The sequence below is a fragment of the Convolutriloba macropyga genome, chromosome 5 (assembly GCF_964194025.1).
Source record: "Convolutriloba macropyga chromosome 5, txConMacr16.3, whole genome shotgun sequence".
In the NCBI taxonomy this organism is placed as follows: domain Eukaryota; kingdom Metazoa; phylum Xenacoelomorpha; order Acoela; family Convolutidae; genus Convolutriloba; species Convolutriloba macropyga.
The window spans coordinates 46428346-46450358 of NC_134472.1; the positions used below are offsets into that span (position 1 = coordinate 46428346).

General features: G+C 38.0%; 1 protein-coding gene across 1 annotated transcript; it reads left to right on the forward strand.

Moving 5' to 3' along the window:
• The first annotated feature begins 4746 nt into the window (after window positions 1–4746).
• Window positions 4747–18758, forward strand: LOC142340044 (uncharacterized). The gene is made up of 4 exons (XM_075390445.1): window positions 4747–6371; window positions 14346–14701; window positions 17851–18096; window positions 18467–18758. The coding sequence occupies exons 1-4, from the start codon at window positions 5927–5929 to the stop codon at window positions 18527–18529; spliced, it is 1110 nt and encodes a 369-aa protein (XP_075246560.1). The 5' UTR covers window positions 4747–5926; the 3' UTR covers window positions 18530–18758.
• The last annotated feature ends 3255 nt before the right edge of the window (window positions 18759–22013 follow it).

Sequence of the window (22013 nt, forward strand, 5' to 3'; positions counted from 1 at the left end):
TCAATAGAAGAGTGCAGATTGTCGATCCTCCATCCTGGAGAGTTTATTACACAAGAAACGAAAAGTAATAGCCATTTGAGTGCGAAAATTGAAACAAAAAAAACATTTCTGTCAACTACTTAACCATCATTCTCAATTTTTTAAAAATTATAAATATCAAAGACAGAAAATGGGTGACGAATTCGGACACGCTTCTTGTCGGATCGTTTCATTCAGAAACTTCATATGGTTATCACTCAGGTTTAGAGTCCCATTTATGAGAACTCATATAATTTTAGCATGGGGGATCGAATGTTGACTATAGATACACTGTCCAGCAATTACACTATGAAAGGTCTAGGTGAAATTTTATAATCGGTTCACTCAAGTTCTCAACAATTTCAGATTGAGCACGGTATTTTTATGGGTCAAGCAAGAGTCTTTTCATTAATATACGTGAACCGGTCATGGTTACAGTTAATTAATCCCATTTCGCTGTGATGCACAAGCGTTCATGAGCAACACAAAATTAGCAATACAGCAAGCAGTACAACTTGGTCGGAATTTGTCCAAAAAACATTTAAGGAATATTGCATTTTAATATGAACTAGTTGTTTGCCTGAATGGAATTAGTTAGCACAGCTCTAACAATGACGGATTCATAAACAATGAGTTTATTCCCAGGCCTAGGCCTCGACTTATGGAAAGACTTTAAAAGTCTAGTAGGAAGGCAATATTGACTATAATTACACGGTCGAGCTTCCTAGTTAAAGTCGAGCTAATATCTTTTCATGGGTCGAGCTAAAATCTTTTCGTAACGAAGAAAGTCCAGCTAAGGCCTTTTCATGGGTCCATAATTAGTCATTTCATAACCAACAAAGTCGAGTTAAGGTCTTTTCATGTGCCTCCATTAGTTTTTTCATAAAGTCTCTTTTTTTCAAACTTCAGTTTTTTGTTTTTTTCCTGCTTCAGTACATACAGAAGCAGAACCGAAGCAAGACTACATAGTTCTGCACCAGGGCAGTCCAACTTAAGAATCAGTTGGAACACTGCCAAAAGCCTTAAGAATTTTGCCAAATCTTAAGATAAAGAGTTATTGCAGCTTGAGTATAGTACCACATTACTTGATTCAATCATGCCAGCTAGCTTATGTGTATTGGTGCTAGTCCCATTAGCCATGACAAAATTTTGGCGTTATTCAGTTTGTTTTCCATTCCAAAATTATGAGCTATATTTTCTTAAAAAAATAATGCAGGTTTTTGAGGGAATTGTGGTTCTTTTGAATGGTAAAAGGTGAAGGAGCATACATGCTGACTACGTTATATGCAATATTGCACGTAAAAAGTTAATGGCAAAAAAGCAGACTTATGAAAAGACTAATGATGGACCCATGAAAGGATTTTAACTCGACTTTGTTTGCAGACATTGTGTCGAGCTTAAGTGCAGCCCAAATTTTGGGTCGAGCCAAAGTCTTTTGTAAATTTTTAGGTCCAGCTAAAGTCTTTTGCGAAAAATCTGAGTCGAGCTAAAGTCCAGAATGTTTTAAACTTCAGCTAAAATCTTTTCATAGCTCGAATGAGTCGAATATGGTCTTTTCATAGTACATTTTGGTCGCGCATTGTCTTTTCATAAGCCTGTACCTAGACCTGGGTTGCGATATTTTGCAGTATTTTCGATGTCAAAAATTCAACGCTTTTGACGTTCATAGTAGCACAGCTTTCATTAGCACCTTTTTTATTCAAACTTCTTGAACAACGAAAATTTTTAAGGTCATTCCCGTTGACTATGGTATATACAACAGAACTCCTAAAATGGGTCGAGCTAAAGTCCAGCAGCAAAAGTTTGGGTCGAGCTAAAGTAGAGATGACCAATAAATTCGAGCTAGCGTTTTCATGGACTAATTGATCCGAGCATAGTGTCTTTTAATACCACGTTTGGTTCAAGCATGGTCTTTTCATAAGTCGAGGCCGAAACCTAGACAGTGTGAATAAGCTGCCGTGTTCCTTCACTGATGTGGTTTACATCTAATGTCAGCATGATTAACCTTCAATTAAATATAACTTTACTTGAAGAAAAAAAAACGCTGCCAACAGCTTCATAATAGACGTTCATTCAAGCACAGTCATTTGTCTTTGGTCAAAACACAGGTATATAGTGCAAGCGGCGAGGTTGCCATGACAACGTAACCACGCAAAATCCGTCAGGCGTTAAAAGCTGAGCTGTTTGTGCGCACTTATTGAGAAGGAAAACAACAGTTGTTCGCCTGTTTCTGTAGATTAACTTAGTGTAAACCCCGTGAGGTCTGTTCACATTGGTGTGTAGCTGTGTGAATATGTGCCTGTGTTTCGTTTACAATCGCAGTGGTACCTGCTGCTAAATTTGTGTCGTTTTCTACCGGTTGTTTCTCATCCAATATTATCCTGTGTATATGTTTGTTGTATGTTGCCATTTGCTACACTAGCGCTCTTTCCGGTCCTAGTAATATTATCCGACAGAAGGTTTAGCCGACATACAAAAAAATAAAATTTTAGCTGACAGCTCAATTGATTGGTCGACAAATCTGAGTGGCCAAAACATCACTAGTTCGTCCAGCCAATAAAATTGCTACGCGGTCGGGTTGTCGTCTTAAATTATCATTTTTTTGGTTGTCGGCTAAACCCCGTGTTGGCCAATTCGGCAATCACCGTGCTTCCCTTATTGATATAGGTGAGACAGAACGATATCATCACATTCCATTCTCCTTTTCCCACTTTTTCCCCACCGTTCCTAGAGGCGATCGCCCACTTCGCCGAGAGTTGGTCTAACCAACAACACGAAACAGGAATATAAAGCCGACAACCCCACCGCACACCAATTGTAAGGTCTGGACGAACTAGTGATATTTTGGCCAATTGGGCTTCTAGACCAATCAGAAATCGTCGACTAAAAACCTTTTCCTTGTCGGCTAAATCCTCTGACGGCTAGTATTCCGAGCACTGTTCCTTGTATCTTTATCTATCTTTCCATCCTTCTATGTACCCTTTTCTAGCCCCTGTTTTGTTCACACTCTCTTGTGCCGTTGATTGCCTCCTGGTGTTGGGAACAGCAGCTACCCCTACATCTACACATGTGTATGTTGTTTATGCTGTGTGTATGTGAACAGACTGTGCGCTAGCTATCTCCATGTGTATGTGTGTGTTGCATTCTGTATTTGCTCTAGCTATGCGTCTGTCTGTTTGGCGCTCCAAGGTGTCGAATGGAAAAACAGCCGACAAAATTTAGATAAATTAGGTTTTTAAATATGAGGAGAGTTGAAAACATTGTTTGAGAGTTGACGAAAAAGACAGAAAATAAAAAAAGTTAGTTAACAAGAAGGGAACGCTAAAAACAGTGAATGAACATTAAATCAGAACCATGATGGTGATTAACCAAGCAATTTGAATTAAAAATATTGTAGCAATATTCATCTGATAATTTGTTTCTTCTGTTTCTTCGTATGCGTATTGCTGGCGAACAGCGTTAGGCCAGAACCTGCTTGTTTTTCAGCTGGTTCTTATTATCCAGCATTTCCAGCTGGTTCTTATGGTCCAGATTTTTATTATCCAGCATTTCAGACTGGTCCTTTCATGAGCAACAATGCTCTCTTTTGGTGAATTTGGTTTGGAGGACTGTAATACTTGTTTTGTATGAAAAGTGGTTTTATTGTGAGCAACTCTTTCAAAACAGGAATGATGTCAAGAAATTACAAATGGAATTGTTACAAATTTTATAAACATACAATTTTCTGAAAAAAAAATTCAGAAACGAATACGTCGCCGAAAATGCTTATTTTTTTTTATCTGACTATGACCATATGTGAGTTATGTAGCTGTGCATGCGATACTGCGTATTGAAGTATGACATTACGAACATCATTGATAAAAAGGTTTTAGTTTAAAAATGCATGCAGTTTTTATCCTACTATTTGAAGATTAGTTCAGATGATAACGCCTGAAACAAAATTTTGTTGGACTAAAACATTCATGTATAGTTTTTTTCTTAGCTTGATATATCTTGACAAAGATACTACTTGTTCAACGTTATTTCTCTTAGAAAGATGAAGCCTTTAGGAACAAGAAAGAACACGAGAATGGGTTATGCCCAAGATACAAAGCTTTAGACAAGTTGTCATAATTATCACAAAATTGCAAGTAAGAGATACTGATTCGAATCCAGTACTGGGCAACTTTAACAATGTTTCCGCCAGCTTAGACCCAAAAACACCTTAAAATTATACCTTGGTATCACCTCAGTCCAACTTTTCAAGTGTACAGTAGAACTCATGCCTGCTTTAATTTGGATCAGGAAACATGTGAAAACAGCGGCAGATATCTCCCATCCCAATCTGCTTTGTGGGCGTTCGATTGTATAAACGACCACCTGTGCTGATATATGTGTGCAGTAGTTGCTAGCATGTTTTCTTCCCCCCCCCCCCCTCTTTCATTCCCTCTTTTTCCCATGCCATCATCTGATTCTGACTATGTTCGATGCTTGCGTGCGTGCGTGCCTGCCTCCTCCCGCGCGGTGCAAATGCTCCCAATATGTTCCCACCTCTTTCTATCCTACTCCCTCTCAGCTTACTTTTCCTATGTCTATATGTCTATCTATCTCTCCATCCGACCACCATACGGAAAATGAAGTAGAAACACAGGAATATGCACATATGTGTGCGTGAGTGTGTGTGTGTGTATCACAAGTGAGAGACACATATATACGTGTGTATGTGTATGTGTCGCACACTCTTAAATGTAGCTGCTGTTGTAAAATGCCTTTTGGTCCCGTAATTTCTTATTCTCATACTTCTAACATTCTCTCACTATACTGCTCACTCTCGCTCTTTCTATCTATCTCTTAGTTTTATTTAATATTTTTTATATCCCTTCATTGTGCTCCCCTATCTGTTATTCTGCTGGCACTATATGCTATGCTATACTATATACACTATAGTTCTACTAGAAAAGAGAAAGAGAGAGAGAGAGAGAGAGAGAGCTCTTTAGTAGTAGCTAGTTGTGATTATGCGATAGACACATGTGGTTAACATATGTGCGCAGTTGTGTCGCGGATTTATTCTCTTATTTCTATTTCTCCTCTCTTTGGCCATAGTACATATTGCACTAAACCATAATACACATTAGCTTTTACTTTTACTAAAATAACCACCACTCTTTCTAAAATATGTTCCACACCGCACAAAACACTTATCTTTGTCATATATAGATAGATAGATAGATTGATAGATAGATACTTACATATATACACGGACATACAACTCAAACTCAAAAAGACATCTTTCAAAACTCTATTTTGCTTTTTTTTGCTTTTATACTCAAAATTCACTTTTTTCATACACGTATGAAATAATGTATGCATGTATGATCGCTGTTATATTCTTTTCGCGTACCGTTTATAGGGGGAAATAATGCACATTACCTCAAAGGTATATAGCAAACATTATACTGTAATTTATTGCGAATATTGGGCGCCTGTACACACCCACACGTGTTGTGAATTTGTTCAATCTTGGACCGGGTCAGCCTTCTCCCTGCCCTGCACCTTAATGCTGATTTGCCTTTATGGCTTTTTAATTAAATTTGTTACAAATTTGGTGCCCATAAACTGTTCCACGTGTGCCAGGTTTACCAAAGCCTCTCTCAAATTCTAGGAAATTATCTCTTCCAACTTTTTTGGTCATAATTTGCCAGATTTCGAATTAAGATAAACTTTTTGAATAAAAGTGTCGCTGGCAAGCTGAAATTACTGCACTTTTATTTGAGATTGAACAATATTCTCTCTACTATTCAGGTTTATTGGAAAGTTTTATCCCAAATTCAAAGTCAACTTTGCTTCGAATTAATTTAATACACATATGCAACCATTTTTATGGTGAATTACTTCTTACCGTTCAGAAATTACTGTTAGTTATACAAAAATGTCTGAGAGCGCTTCGCGTTCAACTCGAAAACGTCGAAAGCCAACTAAGCCAAGTCGTCATTCCCCTAACAGCCAGCAAGATTCCACATCGGCCGGAAATCCTCTGACGTCACCTGAAAATGCAAAATCAACGACGGCTGAAGATCTCAACACAAATGACGAAATAATATCGGGATCCGAATCCTCAGCAAACATGGCCACATCGTCAACAAGTAGCCTCGATTTCCTGTCCAAGATTGTCGCAAGTCAGCATGACATTGACAGTTACATGAGTGAAAAACGAAGTCGGATGATGTCACCGAACGATGGCAACGAAGAAGGATCCGAGTCGAGGTCTGAGTCGCCACAGGACTCGCTGGATCTCTCGATTGGATCCCGGTCGGGTTCTCAGACGTCTCCAAGTAACTCCATGACTGCCAATAGCCTAGGCGCAGCTGCATCAGGTATGTTACTATGTCATTAATTTTTTCTATGGAATTCTTTAATCAGATTAACATTCTTTCACGGTGATCTGTGAATCCGTGATCAGAAATGATGCCTCTCTCAATATTGCCAATCATTTTTATTAGGCTGCCTTAGTCGATGCAGAATGGTTTCATTTTAGGAAACTGGCAGAATAATGGTTATCTTCCAATTTCTGACAGAAGAGTAATGATATATAACTGATTCTGCTGTCAGAAAAATGGCAAAATTACAAAAATGTATTTAAAAAATCCTTGTGTTTGACTTTGGTTCAAATAAGGGGTTGTGTAACGGCTGCTCTCCTTGTGTTTCACAAAGAAAGTTTTACACCGCCCAGTTCGTTCTGAGTGGTTACAAAATCTGTCCGGATACTTCGTTTATGCAGTTCGCGTTTGTAACTGTATATCCGCTCTGCTGTACTTACCGTTGCATTAACTATTTTAGTTCGTAACTATTTGCTGATCTTAGTTTTTTCAACTATCAATTTGAACTGGATTGCTACAGATCACACAATACGGGATCTCTTTATGTATACCAGTTCAATCCGATAGAAAAAACAAATCGAAGACAAAGATATATGTCTAAGACCTGTTTGTGCAAAAATATTTAAATTTAAACCTAAGTTGGCTTTTGCTGTTTGTACTCACAAGTTGAGAATACCAGAAGTTGGGGTTGTAACAGTTGAATTTCAGCTCCAATAATTCGTTGATGCAAGACACAGTAACAGAATTTACTGCTCAAGAATAATATTTTGAATACAAGACACAGTAACAATTTACTGCTCAGGAATATTTCTAGTTCAAGACACAGTAACACGTTATTTACTGCTCAAGACAATTTGTTGTTGCAATATTTTGCTGAGTTATACTTTCAGCCGTTTTCTGCGGCTACTACGTTGAGTTCTGTGTGTTGCTTTTTTGTTATTTCCCCCTTTTCTCTCTTTTCTCACGTGACGAACTATAACTAGAACTATAACTATAACTATTAAATGACTAAGACAACAGAAAGTGTTTTGTTTCTAATTTCCCCGCCTATGCAAGCTTGTTATTCCTTAAGCTCAGCTTCAACATCGCCGGCCCTGTTTTCCTTCGTGAAAACATCATCGTCAGTTGGTAGTACTGGAGCGAGCTTCACTACGGGCCTCTTGTAGAATCCATCTTTTGTTCGGATTTTCGCTGATCGAATCACTCCGTCGGAACCTTCAAATGTTTCGGTTATTCGACCCAGATTGTAATATCCACGTTTGTCACTGTCTTCCACTAACCACACAAGATCACCCTGCTGAAGACTTCTGTCCGTTGTGGTCTGCCATTTCTTTCGACTATTCAACGTTGGCAAGTATTCCTTACGGAATCTGTCCCAGATGAGGTCTGCGTAAGCTTGTGTTTGTCGGAAGAGCTTTCTATGATCAACAAATTGCTCTGCACCTGATAGATACGGTAAACAAAGGTTCTTGTTGCCAAATAGGAAATGGTTCGGAGTAATAGCTTCTAAATCGGTAGCATCAGAACTGACCTGTGTCAGCGGTCTAGAGTTCAACGTCTGTTCAACAAGACACATCGTGGTTGACAGAACGTCCTCCGTGACTGATCGGTTGCCCAGCACTGCGTACATTGCCTTCTTGCAACTCCTAACCAGTCTTTCCCACACTCCTCCAAAGTGTGGTGATGCAGGTGGGTTGAACTTCCATCTGATACCTTGTTGAATCAGATGTTCTTCAATGCGCACCTTGTTCCATGCTGCTATATACTCTGCCAGTTCTTTTTTAGCTCCAACGAAGTTTGTCCCGTTATCACTAATCATTTTGACCGGTTTGCCTCTTCGTGCAATGAATCGCATAATTGCGTTCAGACAACAATCAGTGTCTAGTTTTGGTGCAATCTCTATGTGTACCGCTCGTACAGTAAGGCATGTGAATAGACAGCACCAACGCTTTTTTCGTTTCTTCGACCAATCTTTACTGTGAATGTTCCGAAATAGTCAACGCCCACATTCGAAAATACCGTTGATGCGACTAATCGTTCTTCAGGTAGATCTGCCATTACTGGTGCCTTTGTTTGGGCTCTTCCCTTTCGACATCTAATGCATTTGTTTTTGATCGATCTCAAAGCATTTCGTATGTATAGGATCCAGAATTTCTGCTGAACTATGTTTCTGACATGTTCAGTACCTTCGTGATGATTATTCTTATGTTCATTTTGCAAGAATAATTCAACTACATGGTGCTTCCAATGTAACAGTATTGGATGCTTGGTTTCGAAGTTCAATTGACTTTTATCTATTCTGCCCTGGGCACGAATAAGTCCTTGCTGGTCAATGAATGGTGAAAACTGGAGGATTTTGCTGTTTTTTGGAATTTCCCTTTCAGCCTTGAGAGATTTCATCTCTTCAGTAAACTGTTCTTGCTGCAGTAGTCTGAAGATGCTTGCTTGTGCAACCTCTCTTTCTTCAACACTTAGTGTTTTTGTTGCCGGTTTGTGTTTTTTGAATACACGCTGAATGTATGCCATTGTATTTACTAGTCGATTGTAATTGCTGAATCGTTCCCACTGAATTATCGGCTTCTTCTCTTCAACCTTTGCTGAGAAGACCATTTCGTCGTTTTGTTCGTCTGAAGCAAATGTTAAATTCAACTGTTCAGGCCATTCGTTCTCTCGTTGCTTCAACCAGGCCGGCCCAGTGAGCCATTCTCTTCTCTTAAGTTCGTCAACATTGATCGCTCGTGTCCCGATGTCAGCTGGATTGTTAATACCACTCACATGATTCCACTGTGAAACATTAGTTGTATCCAAAATCTCAGCCACTCTGTTTGCAATAAACACCTGTTGCTTACGGTGGGAGCTATGAATCCATTGCAGAACAGTAGTGGAGTCTGTCCAAAAGTTACAACTGTGAATCTTCGATTCGTGTTCCTTCACTATCTGTTCTTTAAGTCTCACCGCCATCACTGCTGCTTGTAGTTCTAAGCGTGGTATGGAAAGGTGTCGCATCGGTGCGACTCTGCACTTTCCGATTACAAATGCTAAGTCTGCTGAGTATTCTTTGGGCTTTGAACGTAGGTATGCCACTGCGCACATTGTGTCTTCAGATGCGTCGGCAAACACATGGAGTTCCCATTTGTCCTTGGCTGTGCTGAAGTATCTTCTATCAATGCTGGTTTCTGCTACTTCTGGAAGCTGGTCTTTCCATTTCAGAAACTCTTCTTCTTCATTAGGTTCCACTGAGTTGTCCCAATGTTGTCCATTCTTTGTCCAGATGCTCTTCAGGAGTCGTCTCATATGAACAGTGAATGGTGCAAACAGGCCAAGAGGATCAAACACTGAAGAAACTAGAGATAAGATCTTCCTTTGGGTGATTGGGGTCTCAACTTCTTTGCTTGTACCTCTACAAACCTGTAGACTATCATCGGTAATCGTCCACTGAAGCCCAAGCACTGATGACCCTTCCTGGCTGGGTTCTACTTCAACCTGCTTTGTTTTGCTGATTGATCTTAAGTCCTCTGGGATTGCGTTGGTTACCACGTTGCTGTTGGTGATCCACTTCTTCAGTTCAAATCCATGTTTTGAGAGAAGAGGTTGCAGTTGTTTGAAAACTTTGATTGCTTCTTCAGGTGTTTCGACTGACTTGATGAAATCGTCCATGTAGAAGTTGTTTTGGATTGCTTTTGCTGCAATAGGGAACTCGTCCTCGTTATCAATCGCTACTCGCTTCAGAGCGTAGTTGGCACATGTTGGTGAACTCTTTGCTCCGAAAACATGACGCTGATACTCGTAAATTTGCACAGGTTCGTTCATTGTTGGTCGCCACAAGAATCTCAAGCAGCTTTTATCCCGATCAGGAACTTGCACTTGAAGAAACATTGATTCAATATCTGCGGTTAGGGCAATTGGTCCTTCTCGAAATCTGAATATTGTTCCGATCAATCCGTGTAGTAGATCGGGTCCGGCTAACAACTTGTCATTTAGACATACATCCTTGTATTTTGCTGCAGCGTTGCAAACACGGCGAACTTTACCCGGTTTGTTGGGGTTTAGTACTGGATGGTGTGGCAAATACCATTCCTTTCCGAAAGTGCTTTTTACTTCCGATTTACCAAGGATCTTCACAAATCCTTTTTCAACATCTGTATCAATTGACTGTTGATACAATTCTTTTAAGTTTGGGTCTCGTTGGAATCTTCGTTCCAGTGAGTAGAGCTGACCAAGGGCCGAGCCGTAGTTGTTTGGGAGATTGGGTTCTGGTTCACTCCAGAGCATGCCCACCTCGTACCGCTCGCCTGTAAACTTTGTCGTGCTCTCTAGAAATTTCTGAGCTTGCTGCTCTTTCTTTGATTGACTTACAACATTTATTTTGGAAGCATAGGTTTCTATGTCCCACCATGATTGGATATTTTCTGCCACTTTCACATCTTCTGTGGAGGCGAAATGACAAACATTTTGACTTTTCTTGCCTGTCATGGGACCACTGACTACCCATCCTAATTCTGTTAAGACGGCGAAAGGCTCACTTCGTGTTCCAATCTTATAGTCCAATGGACGTTGAATTTCGTAGGCATCTTGTCCAAGTATGATGCCTACTTCCATCAGGTTGAATGTTCTGTTTGTGAGAACATTCAGGTGTCTGAAGTTGTTCTTCAGTTCCTTGTAATCATATGTTGTGTTTCCCAACGAGATTGATGGGTGTGCAAACGCTTCAATTGAATGCACCTTTGAATTTAGTCCCTTTATTGTGATAGGAACCTTCTCTGTCCTCAAATCTTGCGTCCCATGTATGCCAGCTATGTTCAAGGTAACGTCCATGCCTTTGGCTCGTAGTTGATTCTTGACACTTTGGTCGATGAGAATGATACTGTTGACCCACTATCGAGGAAAGCGTAGGTAGTCAACCTGTTACTACCACTGTGAACCGATACAGGAACTATTTGAAGAAAACTAGTAACTTGGTTACTCTGGTTGATTGTTGCTGCGCTTACGTTAACTGCGTGACTACCCTCGTCCATTTGGTTTTCTGAGTGTAGCAGTCTGTTGTGCTTTTTGGTACATCCATTTATACCGCACAGGTGGACTTTACAATCTTTGATTGCATGCCCTTTCCCCAGACATCCATAACATGAACGTTTTTTTCTCACTGCTGCATAGCGATCGGTGACATTCATATTCTTAAATATTGGACAGTTCCATATTTTATGAGTGCCATCCGCTAGTGGGCAGTTGTTGTTTTGCATTTGCTTGGTTTCTTGCAGGTTTGAACTTGCACTGAAGTTCGATGTCTTCGAGAATCGTTTTTCTCTATTTGTGTTGTGTCGGTCTTCTTTCTGTTCCCCTTTAAACGATGAAAACCCTTCATGCACGAATGCCATTCGTGATAGCCATTTTTCAAACATGATAAGGTCAGGCCAGTCCTCGTCTTTGTCATCGACGTAGAACCACCATTTTTCTTTAAGAACCTGTGGTAGCTTATCAACTGCCATGTACAATGTCGAACTTGATTGCAAGTCACCAATATGTTTGTACTCTTTAAGCACGTTCACGAAGTTACATACAATAACAGAAAAATTAATCAGGCTGGTTGAATCATGAGGTTTCACTTGATTAGCTTTTCGTAGGCTCTCGAGCTGCGCATCTATAATTACATGCGGTCTTCCAAATTTTCTTTCTAAAATGTTCCAGGCAGCACTATAAAACTGTCCAGAATAGCCCATTCCCGAGATTGCAGATTTTGCTTTGCCTGTTAGCAGAGTCTTCAAATGGCTCATTTTTTCTGAGTCGGGAATCGTGCGTTTATCTACTGTTGCTATGAACATGCTAGACCACTCAGGCCACTCTAGTGGGTTTCCGTCAAAATTGTTCAACCTCAATTTTGGTAAACTACTGCTTGAATGTCCAGTGTTGTAGTGCCTTCCAGCTATCGGCGATATATCCCGCCCTTCAACACTTACTGAGCGTTCGCGAGAGTTTGGGTACCATGGGTAATGCCTCTGCTTATTCCGTTCAGGGCTGACGTCAAAGCGAGCTCTTGGTCGAATTGGCGTTCGCGTGTCGTTCATCGAATTCGCCCACTCCGAGACATCTCTCCCTTTTGGGATCCAATTGAAAGGTGACTTGTCACGCGCCTTAGTCGATTGAGAGCGGAAGTCATCTTTCTCCAATGCTGTTTTTTGCAATTGGCGCTCTAGGTCTCGCTCCTTTTGCCGAAGCTGATGTTGCATCTCTAGTTCTTTCACTTGCATTTCTAGCTCCAACTTCTTTCGATCAAATTGTGCTCGTTCGATTTGCAAATTTCTTTCGAATTCAATTTCGAATTCCTTCATTCGTTCTTCAACCCGACGTTTCACTGAAGATGCTTCCGAAGCGTCTTCTGTATCCTGGTTGATTGTCCGTGTAACCGTATTCGTCGTTGCATTGCTTGTGTTACCATGGTTTTGGTTAAACTCTGGAATTCCAACGTTTTGTGCTAACTGCTGCACATTATTCGCAGGCGGTTGCTCTTCATTAGCATGAAGAGTTGACTGGCTTTGCTGGCTTGACATGTTTGTCTCTCCGTGGATATACGGCAACCACTCTGCGTTCAAATATTGAAAGTATTTTTCTCTCTCAAGTTTGCGTTTTAAAGAAATATCTGGGTCTCGGAGAGTCTCAGCTTTCTTATTCACGAGTTTTTGAGTGCTGTCGTCTAATTGCAGTATCTGCTGATAAAGAGTCTTGAGCTTGCTTGGTCGATCTCGATTATCAATGAGCTCAAAACCTTCCTCCTGTTTCTCAATCCACTTGTTTCGCAAGTTGTTGATCTGTCGATCCAAAACGCTTTGAATCTGTGACGGAGTCACTTCTTGTGTACTTCGGGACTGCAGCTTGAATCTCTACAGCTCCTTTATTTGTTTGCTTTAATTTAGTTTTTGCTTTTCAACGTTCCTATTTGCTTTGCCTAATTGGCTTTGCGTTGTTGAAATGTTCGTTGGGTTTTGTTCTCGTTCGTCGATGACTTCGTCACTTCGATTATTGGGTTGGACAGCAGTTTATTCCACTGTCCGGGTCGGCGGACCAAATGTAACGGCTGCTCTCCTTGTGTTTCACAAAGAAAGTTTTACACCGCCCAGTTCGTTCTGAGTGGTTACAAAATCTGTCCGGATACTTCGTTTATGCAGTTCGCTTTTGTAACTGTATATCCGCTCTGCTGTACTTACCGTTGCATTAACTATTTTAGTTCGTAACTATTTGCTGATCTTAGTTTTTTCAACTATCAATTTGAACTGGATTGCTACAGATCACACAATACGGGATCTCTTTATGTATACCAGTTCAATCCGATAGAAAAAACAAATCGAAGACAAAGATATATGTCTAAGACCTGTTTGTGCAAAAATATTTAAATTTAAACCTAAGTTGGCTTTTGCTGTTTGTACTCACAAGTTGAGAATACCAGAAGTTGGGGTTGTAACAGTTGAATTTCAGCTCCAATAATTCGTTGATGCAAGACACAGTAACAGAATTTACTGCTCAAGAATAATATTTTGAATACAAGACACAGTAACAATTTACTGCTCAGGAATATTTCTAGTTCAAGACACAGTAACACGTTATTTACTGCTCAAGACAATTTGTTGTTGCAATATTTTGCTGAGTTATACTTTCAGCCGTTTTCTGCGGCTACTACGTTGAGTTCTGTGTGTTGCTTTTTTGTTATTTCCCCCTTTTCTCTTTTTTCTCACGTGACAAACTATAACTAGAACTAGAACTATAACTATAACTATTAAATGACTAAGACAACAGAAAGTGTTTTGTTTCTAATTTCCCCGCCTATGCAAGCTTGTTATTCCTTAAGCTCAGCTTCAACAGGTTGCTTCTGTTAATCCCATTTCTTTCCTTTTTGATTATTTTGGATGTTACAATTCATAAGTTGCCTGATTAGCCTTCTGAAATTGCCATCATAATCATTGTTCAGTATGCTTTTTTCAGCCCTTGCTCCTACAACCATAACGAGTCAATCACCGCGTCTGACGTCATCAACTTCTCACAATCTCAGATCGTCATCAAAACAAACAACAGCCGCTTTGAAACAAACACAGAAAACAATCACTACAATTCCCCCAGTGGTCCCCCCACCTCTAGCACCCCCCGTAATCAGCCCCCATCTGGGTTCAAACAGTGCTGCCACAACACCTGTGATTGAACAACAACAGCAGCAGCCGGACAGTTCAATTATGACTCAGTACGAGGAGTTGAAGAGCAAGGCAATGACGTCACGAGCAAGGAGGATAATAGCGAATGCACGGGAGAGGAACAGAGTACACACCATCAGTTCTGCATTTGAGGTGCACATTCATTTTTATGCATTGATAGGGATAAAAAATCAATGCTATGCGTGGAAGCAATTAAAAATCCACCCGCATCATTTCGCGAAAACATATGGGTCAGATCTAAGTTTATTGTCAATTCAGTTTCCTTATTTTGAAAAAAAAATGAATAAATAACAAAAATATAAAAATGGTTGCAGTTATGTCTCATTTCCGAAGCCATGCAACCCATCTGATGAGACTCCTGACATGTTATTCACCATTAAATAGAACATCACGACTCATACTTTTTAAAAATGGTTTCATACAGGCATCGTAATTTTGATCTCAACGTTGCTTTGTAAATCACACTTTGAATTGTATTGAGGCGCAATCTATCGGAGAGGAGTGAGCTATTACCATCGTTTCATTTAAAAAAACAATTCATTCAGTCACGTCAGAACACAAAATTGACTTAAAAAGCAAGCGGCCTTTAAAAGCGCTATTTTAAAACTTAATTTGAAGTCATGTGTACTAGGAGTGTCTTTAATGTCCTGTTTGGACATAATGTTCTAACCCGGCTATTCCCAAACAATGTTTAAACTTCAAAGGGTTGTACTACATGAGCGGAGTTACGAGTAACTAAATATATGCTGATTTATTGGTCTGTTTGCCTCCAGAATCGATGTTTTTTTGCTACCGAAAACGAGAAGAGTTGTGAAAAAATTGGATTATTTTTCGTAGTCTTTTTGACTTAGTCTCACTAATGACATGTCCACTGGCGTCCTAAGCCGTAGCAAGTTAATCTATTTTCCTTTTTCATTTGAAAGCTCGCACTTCTTATGTAAAAGCTCGCACTTATATACGAATTTAAAAAATTTGTTTGCCAGGAAAATATTGGTTTTTGAGATTTGCAATCTCAAAAGCACCAAATCTTTTGAGATTTGCAATTCTTCAATCTTATTTCTGCCACCTTTTAGCGTAGTCTCAACAAAAATTGAGGTCGCACTCCTTTTCAACTCGATTTTAATGTAATTTCCATTGATGTTTCTTTTTTTAAATAATGGTTTTTGGGGTTATAATACAAGTTTTCATAACTTTTTAATTTTTTTGGCAATTTCCAATTTTTGAGCTTCTTTTTTTTGCTGTTTTATCCGATCATCACATTAATGGCACATTAGTGACAAGACATTTATCACATTATTGGCGGTGAAAGAAGGCGCTATTGATTATATTTATTATTTTAGTGAATAGAGTGTGATTTTATAGGCTTCGACACCGTTTCCTCTCAAAATTGAATGGACTTTTTTGATTTTTGTCTATATTCGTTCTTTTTGTAGACGTATGATGTCCTGGATAATGTCAGATCTCAATGGTATTGTAAAAAGGTATAAATGAAGCCATTGAATGGTTTCAGTTGATAGCCAATTTCTTTCATGGTTTTGAATTTAATTATTTTCAAAAAGTGTAAACGTAATTTTTAAGTTCGCCCCTTTTTTTTATTTTCCGTCTACTCGTCCATTATTCTTAATAAAGACAGGTCACATTTTGCCTGATGAAATGTAAGGGACAATTAATTCCTGGTGGACAATTAAGTCAGAAACGTGGTTGAGAGGGGTCTGAACTTTGTGCGAACTCGCATTTCCGAGCCTCCTTGTTAATATTTCAAGTTTGATGATGAAAATGCGCTCCTTTTTAACAAAACGGTTGAATCCTGATTCCACATAAAACGCCGATCAATAGAAATCTATTTTGCTGTTGGAACTGCAGATTTTATGAATGGTCTGAACAAAAAATATATTTCTCATAACAAATAGTTTTTTCAAAACCTTTTATAATTATTTGGTTAATTTCCATCGAATCTGCTGTGAGCTCATACTTTAGATGACAATTTAATCATTATTAACCAAACAGCTGTGGTAAAACAGGTATGTGACCATCGTCAAAAACTCATTGTAAGGATCGAAATTTTGAAATACGCTGGTCTTATCTGCCAATTATATGTCAAAATTAATGAAAAATTTTTGCTTGGTACATGAACTGATTCCTTTGTACCATTTGATTTTTATTAGAATAATTTCAAAGGCCCTTTGCTTTTTTCACTTTGAAAATTCATTATTACATTTGTTGACAATTTTTTTTCGAAAGCTTGATAAATTTCCCCAATTTTTCTGACATTTTGTAATTGAGTACATTGCCATGCAGTGGTCTTATTCTTTTTATAGATTATAGATTTTTGTCGGAATTTTCTATCTGAATTTCCTTTATTTGAAAAGGAGTTATGGGCCTTGAAGGTTGCGTAGTGTAGTTTTATTGTTTACTATTTTTGCCTTGGGAGACATAACGGCATAAAAAGTTGATTAGTTTGTCTCTGCTGTGTCTGTCAGTCATATTGCTGGCTTTCTTTTTCGTTTGAGGATAATTGTCTGTTAGGAATCAAGGCGTTGGAATGTAAGTAATATTCTTAAAATAGTAAAACAGAACTCTGTTTTTACTGTTTTAAGTTTGTTGACCTCAATTGGTTGGCAGTTCCTGTTTCAAAATGATTTTCGAAGTAAATGTTATTTTGTGGCTATCGAAATTTGCTTTTGTACCTTTGCTTGAATCATATACTGAACATTAAAAAGTAACTTTTGATGTTCAGTATAATTAGATTATATGTGACTTACTTCGTTTTAAATTGGACCTTTCTCAAATAACTCAAACAGCCCGTTCTTAGAGCACAAGTTTTGTGAAGAGTTCCCATGCATTGATTTTGTTGAACGCTTTTTTTCGAACATATTATTTGCTAAAGGGCTACAGGCTAATAAGAGCTGCTAGATCTTAAACTGATAGTCATTCATGCTTTTGTTCTCTTCCTTGAGCCGCCATTCTTACATTTTTTCTTTAAATTTTTACAGTCTAATTTTTTCCCCAAGTCGGTATTTCCCAAGATATCAAATGTTTCTAATTAATTCTTATCAATATGTTAATCTGGTTTGATTTAAAAACGCATTAAATTCGTAAAAATTGACAAAACTAATGTATTTTTTCTAAAACAAAAAGTGGTCTACCAAAAGTGTCGCATTTTTAATTTGGGTTTCAAGGTTGTTTGGAAAATTAGAATTTACTTGATGTCTAAAAAATATTTTGAAGTTTATCAATTTCCGATAAGTGCATGTTAATTACTCAACTTGTATTCGTTTCAGCAACTGCGAAAGAGCATTCCTTGCTACTCTGGCAACCAGAAGTTGTCCAAACTGGCCATCCTCAAAATAGCCACTTCCTACATCAGGTGTCTGAGCCACGTTGCAGCCATGGATCCAGGGGCCATGACTACTGCTCCACACACCAAGACACCCACCCCAATCCCAGGAAATGACCCGAAGCTGTCTGAGTTGGTGATGCGATGCACTGTAAACGTCTTGTCGGATGGGAAGTTAAAGAGACCAGAGGTTAGTATCTGATCACTTTTCGATCACAAGTTTTTTTTGATTAGTCGAAAATCTGTCGCTAAGTTGCTGCTCTTTTTTCTTGTCGATTATAACACGTTTGTAGCAAATTATTGATTATTTGGTATTTCTGAATAATTTACCGAACGATAATTTTGAGATTAGACCGAGACCAAAAGCAGCATAAACTTTTCGACAGCTAAAAGAGCACAATTTTCAGAATCGAAATTAGATTCACTCTATTTCATTCGAATGTGTTATGGCGAATTCATCTTCGAAGCGGTTTTCCTAATACACTTGCATTTTGCGAAGCTGCAATAACATTAATTTTGTATATCCGACAAATTTCAGTTAATATTAGTAACATTTTCAGATATCAGGTGTGGATGGAGGCGATAGGAACGGAATGAGCGATGGTGAGGAAGACATGGACTGACTGAGTCGCGCTCCCCGATTGGCTTATATCCAATGACTTACTGACCTTCAAACTCATTTGATTCTTTGTCGACAATGATTTGTTCTTCTCACTTAGTGCAATGATCTTTTACAAGAGATAAACAAAAAAACAACTGCTATCATTTATTCCCATTTTTACATCTCTCTATCACACATACATTATAATTATATTTGTAAATTGGCCAATTCAAATTTATTTTCACTACAGATGCCCAACCATAAACACGTTTTGTTGTGGAGTGCACGATCTATGGAGTTTGAAACGGCCTAAGCAACGGCCTGTTGTATCTTGATTATGATAAAATTTGAATAATCTAGGATGAAGGTCTATCCTATTCACAATTCTACTGGGAATAGATCCTTGAAGGATTATACTAAAGGGAGGGGTACTTACTTCACAAACCTTTTACTTTTAAATAGAATAAAGGGTTATTTCAAACCCTCCGTTCAATCCTTTTTTGATGTTGTCCAGGCATTATAGCACTTTAACTAATTAAATGATAAATGGTGACACCAGTATAGGTTTTCTTGCTCCTCGACTTAAATAGATATTCTCTAATCGTAAGAGGTTTGTTACAAAAAAAGTTTCTTACTAAGAAGTTGGTGACTCTAAGGTTGAGAACTATACCAGGCCCTCAATTCAACTATTTGGACACTGGATCAACCAATATACCTAAACGAGAATGAAAATGACGTGAAGAGTTCATCGGTGTTCACTCTTTAATCCAGATAGACGAGTTATAACCCATTTGAATAGAACACTAAGACGCTGCCCATCAGGTACTTAGGGTTACTGTAGACCTTTAGGAGTCTATTTGGTTCACCCGGCCACACTACATGAGATAACCTAACTTGCCAGTCTTTCAGGAGGACGCCGCCTTAGCCTCAGATTATTACTATTCGACTCCTGGACGGAGCGCGGCTGGTTAATGTTCTGAGAAATCAAAAAGTCTTGCTGGTGCCCACAGTTGTCTCTGCTGTCATCACTGTTTTCTTTCCCTATTAATCTACTTATTTTCGTTGATAGTTCAATTTTTTATTAACCCAACTAACTTTTATGTAAATAAATGAAACTGTACTTAAAAAATTAGGTTATTTAGCAAAATTGTGAAGTTAATTTACTAAATCTTATATAACCGTACTCTAATACTCTATCAGAATATTAAAATTATTTGTTAACTGATAGTATTAACTAGTATTAACTGAATCTAAATTCCTACAGTTCCGACAACTAGTTAGAGATTCCTATAAAAGTTAAGCAATTTAAAGTTCAGTCATTCATTACTAAGTACAAATATATATTAAAAATACAAAAATACTCGATCAAATTCAATATTTGTCAACGTAATGCAAAATCATGTTTTCAAAAAGAACAAAGACAATGTTGGTATGAAGTTGAGGTTGGCCTTTAGTAGTGGAATCGTCAAACTATTATTGTGATTTACAGTGCGGGACAGAAATTTTCCATTGCCATGAGCAGGCAATTGTTAAATTTGAAACCATCATACTCATTGCAGTTATAACGATTACAGTGGTTGTTACCTCTGAGCTCTCACACTTAGTTTTTCATATATATATATATATATATATATATATATATATATATATATATATATATATATATATATATATCATAATTATTAAGAGAAGAATATCCTGTCCGCCAAAAATCTACAAATTTTCTTTTTGAACTGCTTTTTTGTAGAATATAAAAGTGCTGCTTAAAAAAATGATAATTTCACAGAATGGTGATCTCTAGTTCAGTAGGCAAACCATCATTGAAAATAATTGTACAGTTATCCACATTCTTCTTCAATGCTAAAGGAATAATGGTAATTTCATGATCGGGACATTTGCATTATTGTTCCGACCCACTTTAGTGGGGGAGGAGCTATATACTCAAATGGGTTTTTTTTGTTCAGACAATTTTGGCCGATCAATATAATCATCGTAGAGAGTTGTGAGTGGTGTCATTAGAAAGCCCGTCCGGCGTAGACTATGGAATAAAACAGTTTTTTTTTGTTATTTGTTTGTCATAGGGAGTTATCTAGGTTTGAACTTTTGTGAGCATTAGACGTGATTCAGCAGTTTTTATTCACATTTTCGTTATTTCTGACCAATTTTTCGTCAATTTTGCTGAAATATGTAAAAAATTTTAACTGTAATGTTATTTACTTTGTCTCGTAAAATAGGGGAGGGTTTATGAAGTGTTCGATTCGAGTTTTTTGGCTAGAATTCATGCTAATTTTTTCAAAAATCCGACTTTTTTCGTCAAAAATGGGATCAAATTTGCTTTTTTTTTATAGCCCACTTACTATAAATTTGCCGAGACACCTTAAAACTGCTTTCATATTCTTGTTAAGCTCAAAACAGAGCTAGTTTTATTCCCGTTGGTTTTAGGAGTCTTCTGGATTGACAATTTTTCCCTTTTTTCAAATTTAAACTCGATAATTATACAAAATGAATTATCTTTTTTTGACACTCTGAAAAGTGTTGTGTAAAAGATGATCTATTTCGAAACCATCTGAACAATTGAGTGTTTCGTAAGACGTGCAGCAATATCTGGGCCGATCTTAATCTCACGATGGATCTTTACGATAAATAAATTTTCAGATTTTCACGCGGCCCGAACATTTTTTAAAAATATTTCCGCTAAGTAAATGTTTTTTATGTAAATTACTGACAAGAATTCCAAATCAGGGCTCAAATAATGGCAGATACAATATCCAAAAACCAAGTGCCGACGAGATTATATCGTTTCAGAGTTAAGCCCGTTGTTTTTATGGCTCTGACCAATTGTTTTCGTGAAAATTTTATGGACTTCCTGAGTTTTGTTTTTCTTTATTATAGTTTTTGTATACCAATGATTATCTGTCAGCATTAAAAGATCCAGTTAGCATTGTTTGTGACTTAACTGAGCCTAGATAATTCTTTCAGTTGTTATCTAATGTCTGCTATCACTTCGAATATATTTGTGATAAGAAAAATCGGTGAAATTTTGAACTCTGCTTACTATTTTATTTTATTTCTCTCAACTTTGGGCACCGTCTCGGTAAGAAAAGGAAACTAACTTCCTCTGAGTAATGAAAAATGTCAATAACGGCTTGATATTCAACTGATGGTTTCTTCGTTTTGATACTGCATGTTTTAATTTTTTTATTTTGTAGCATAATTGCATTTTTTATTAGCTCTTTATGTTTCCTTGTCGAATTAAAACATTATTGACGGATCCAATTGAAGTAAAGCATAGTAGGGAAATAGGAGAGCGTTGCAAAGGTTCTTATCTGGATATGTTAATTGTTTCTGTTGAATAGTTTTATGCTTTTTGGCTGAGACACATTTTTCTCGCAAAATTTTGCAATCTTTTTTTTGCCTCTTTGTCTTTTTTTTTGTTGTTGTACGCAATATACCTGATAACTAGAGGTCTCAATTTCTTCCCCAGGACGCGTAACTCAACTTAGTCA

What these genes read in the sequence shown, in the direction of transcription:
- LOC142340044 (XM_075390445.1), top strand. Translation starts at nt 5,927, where the DNA reads ATGTCTGAGAGCGCTTCGCGTTCAACTCGAAAACGTCGAAAGCCAACT. An exon ending in CCTAGGCGCAGCTGCATCAG is followed by an intron (nt 6,372 to 14,345) that starts GTATGTTACTAT and finishes TGCTTTTTTCAG; the next exon opens with CCCTTGCTCCTACAACCATA. An exon ending in CCATCAGTTCTGCATTTGAG is followed by an intron (nt 14,702 to 17,850) that starts GTGCACATTCAT and finishes TATTCGTTTCAG; the next exon opens with CAACTGCGAAAGAGCATTCC.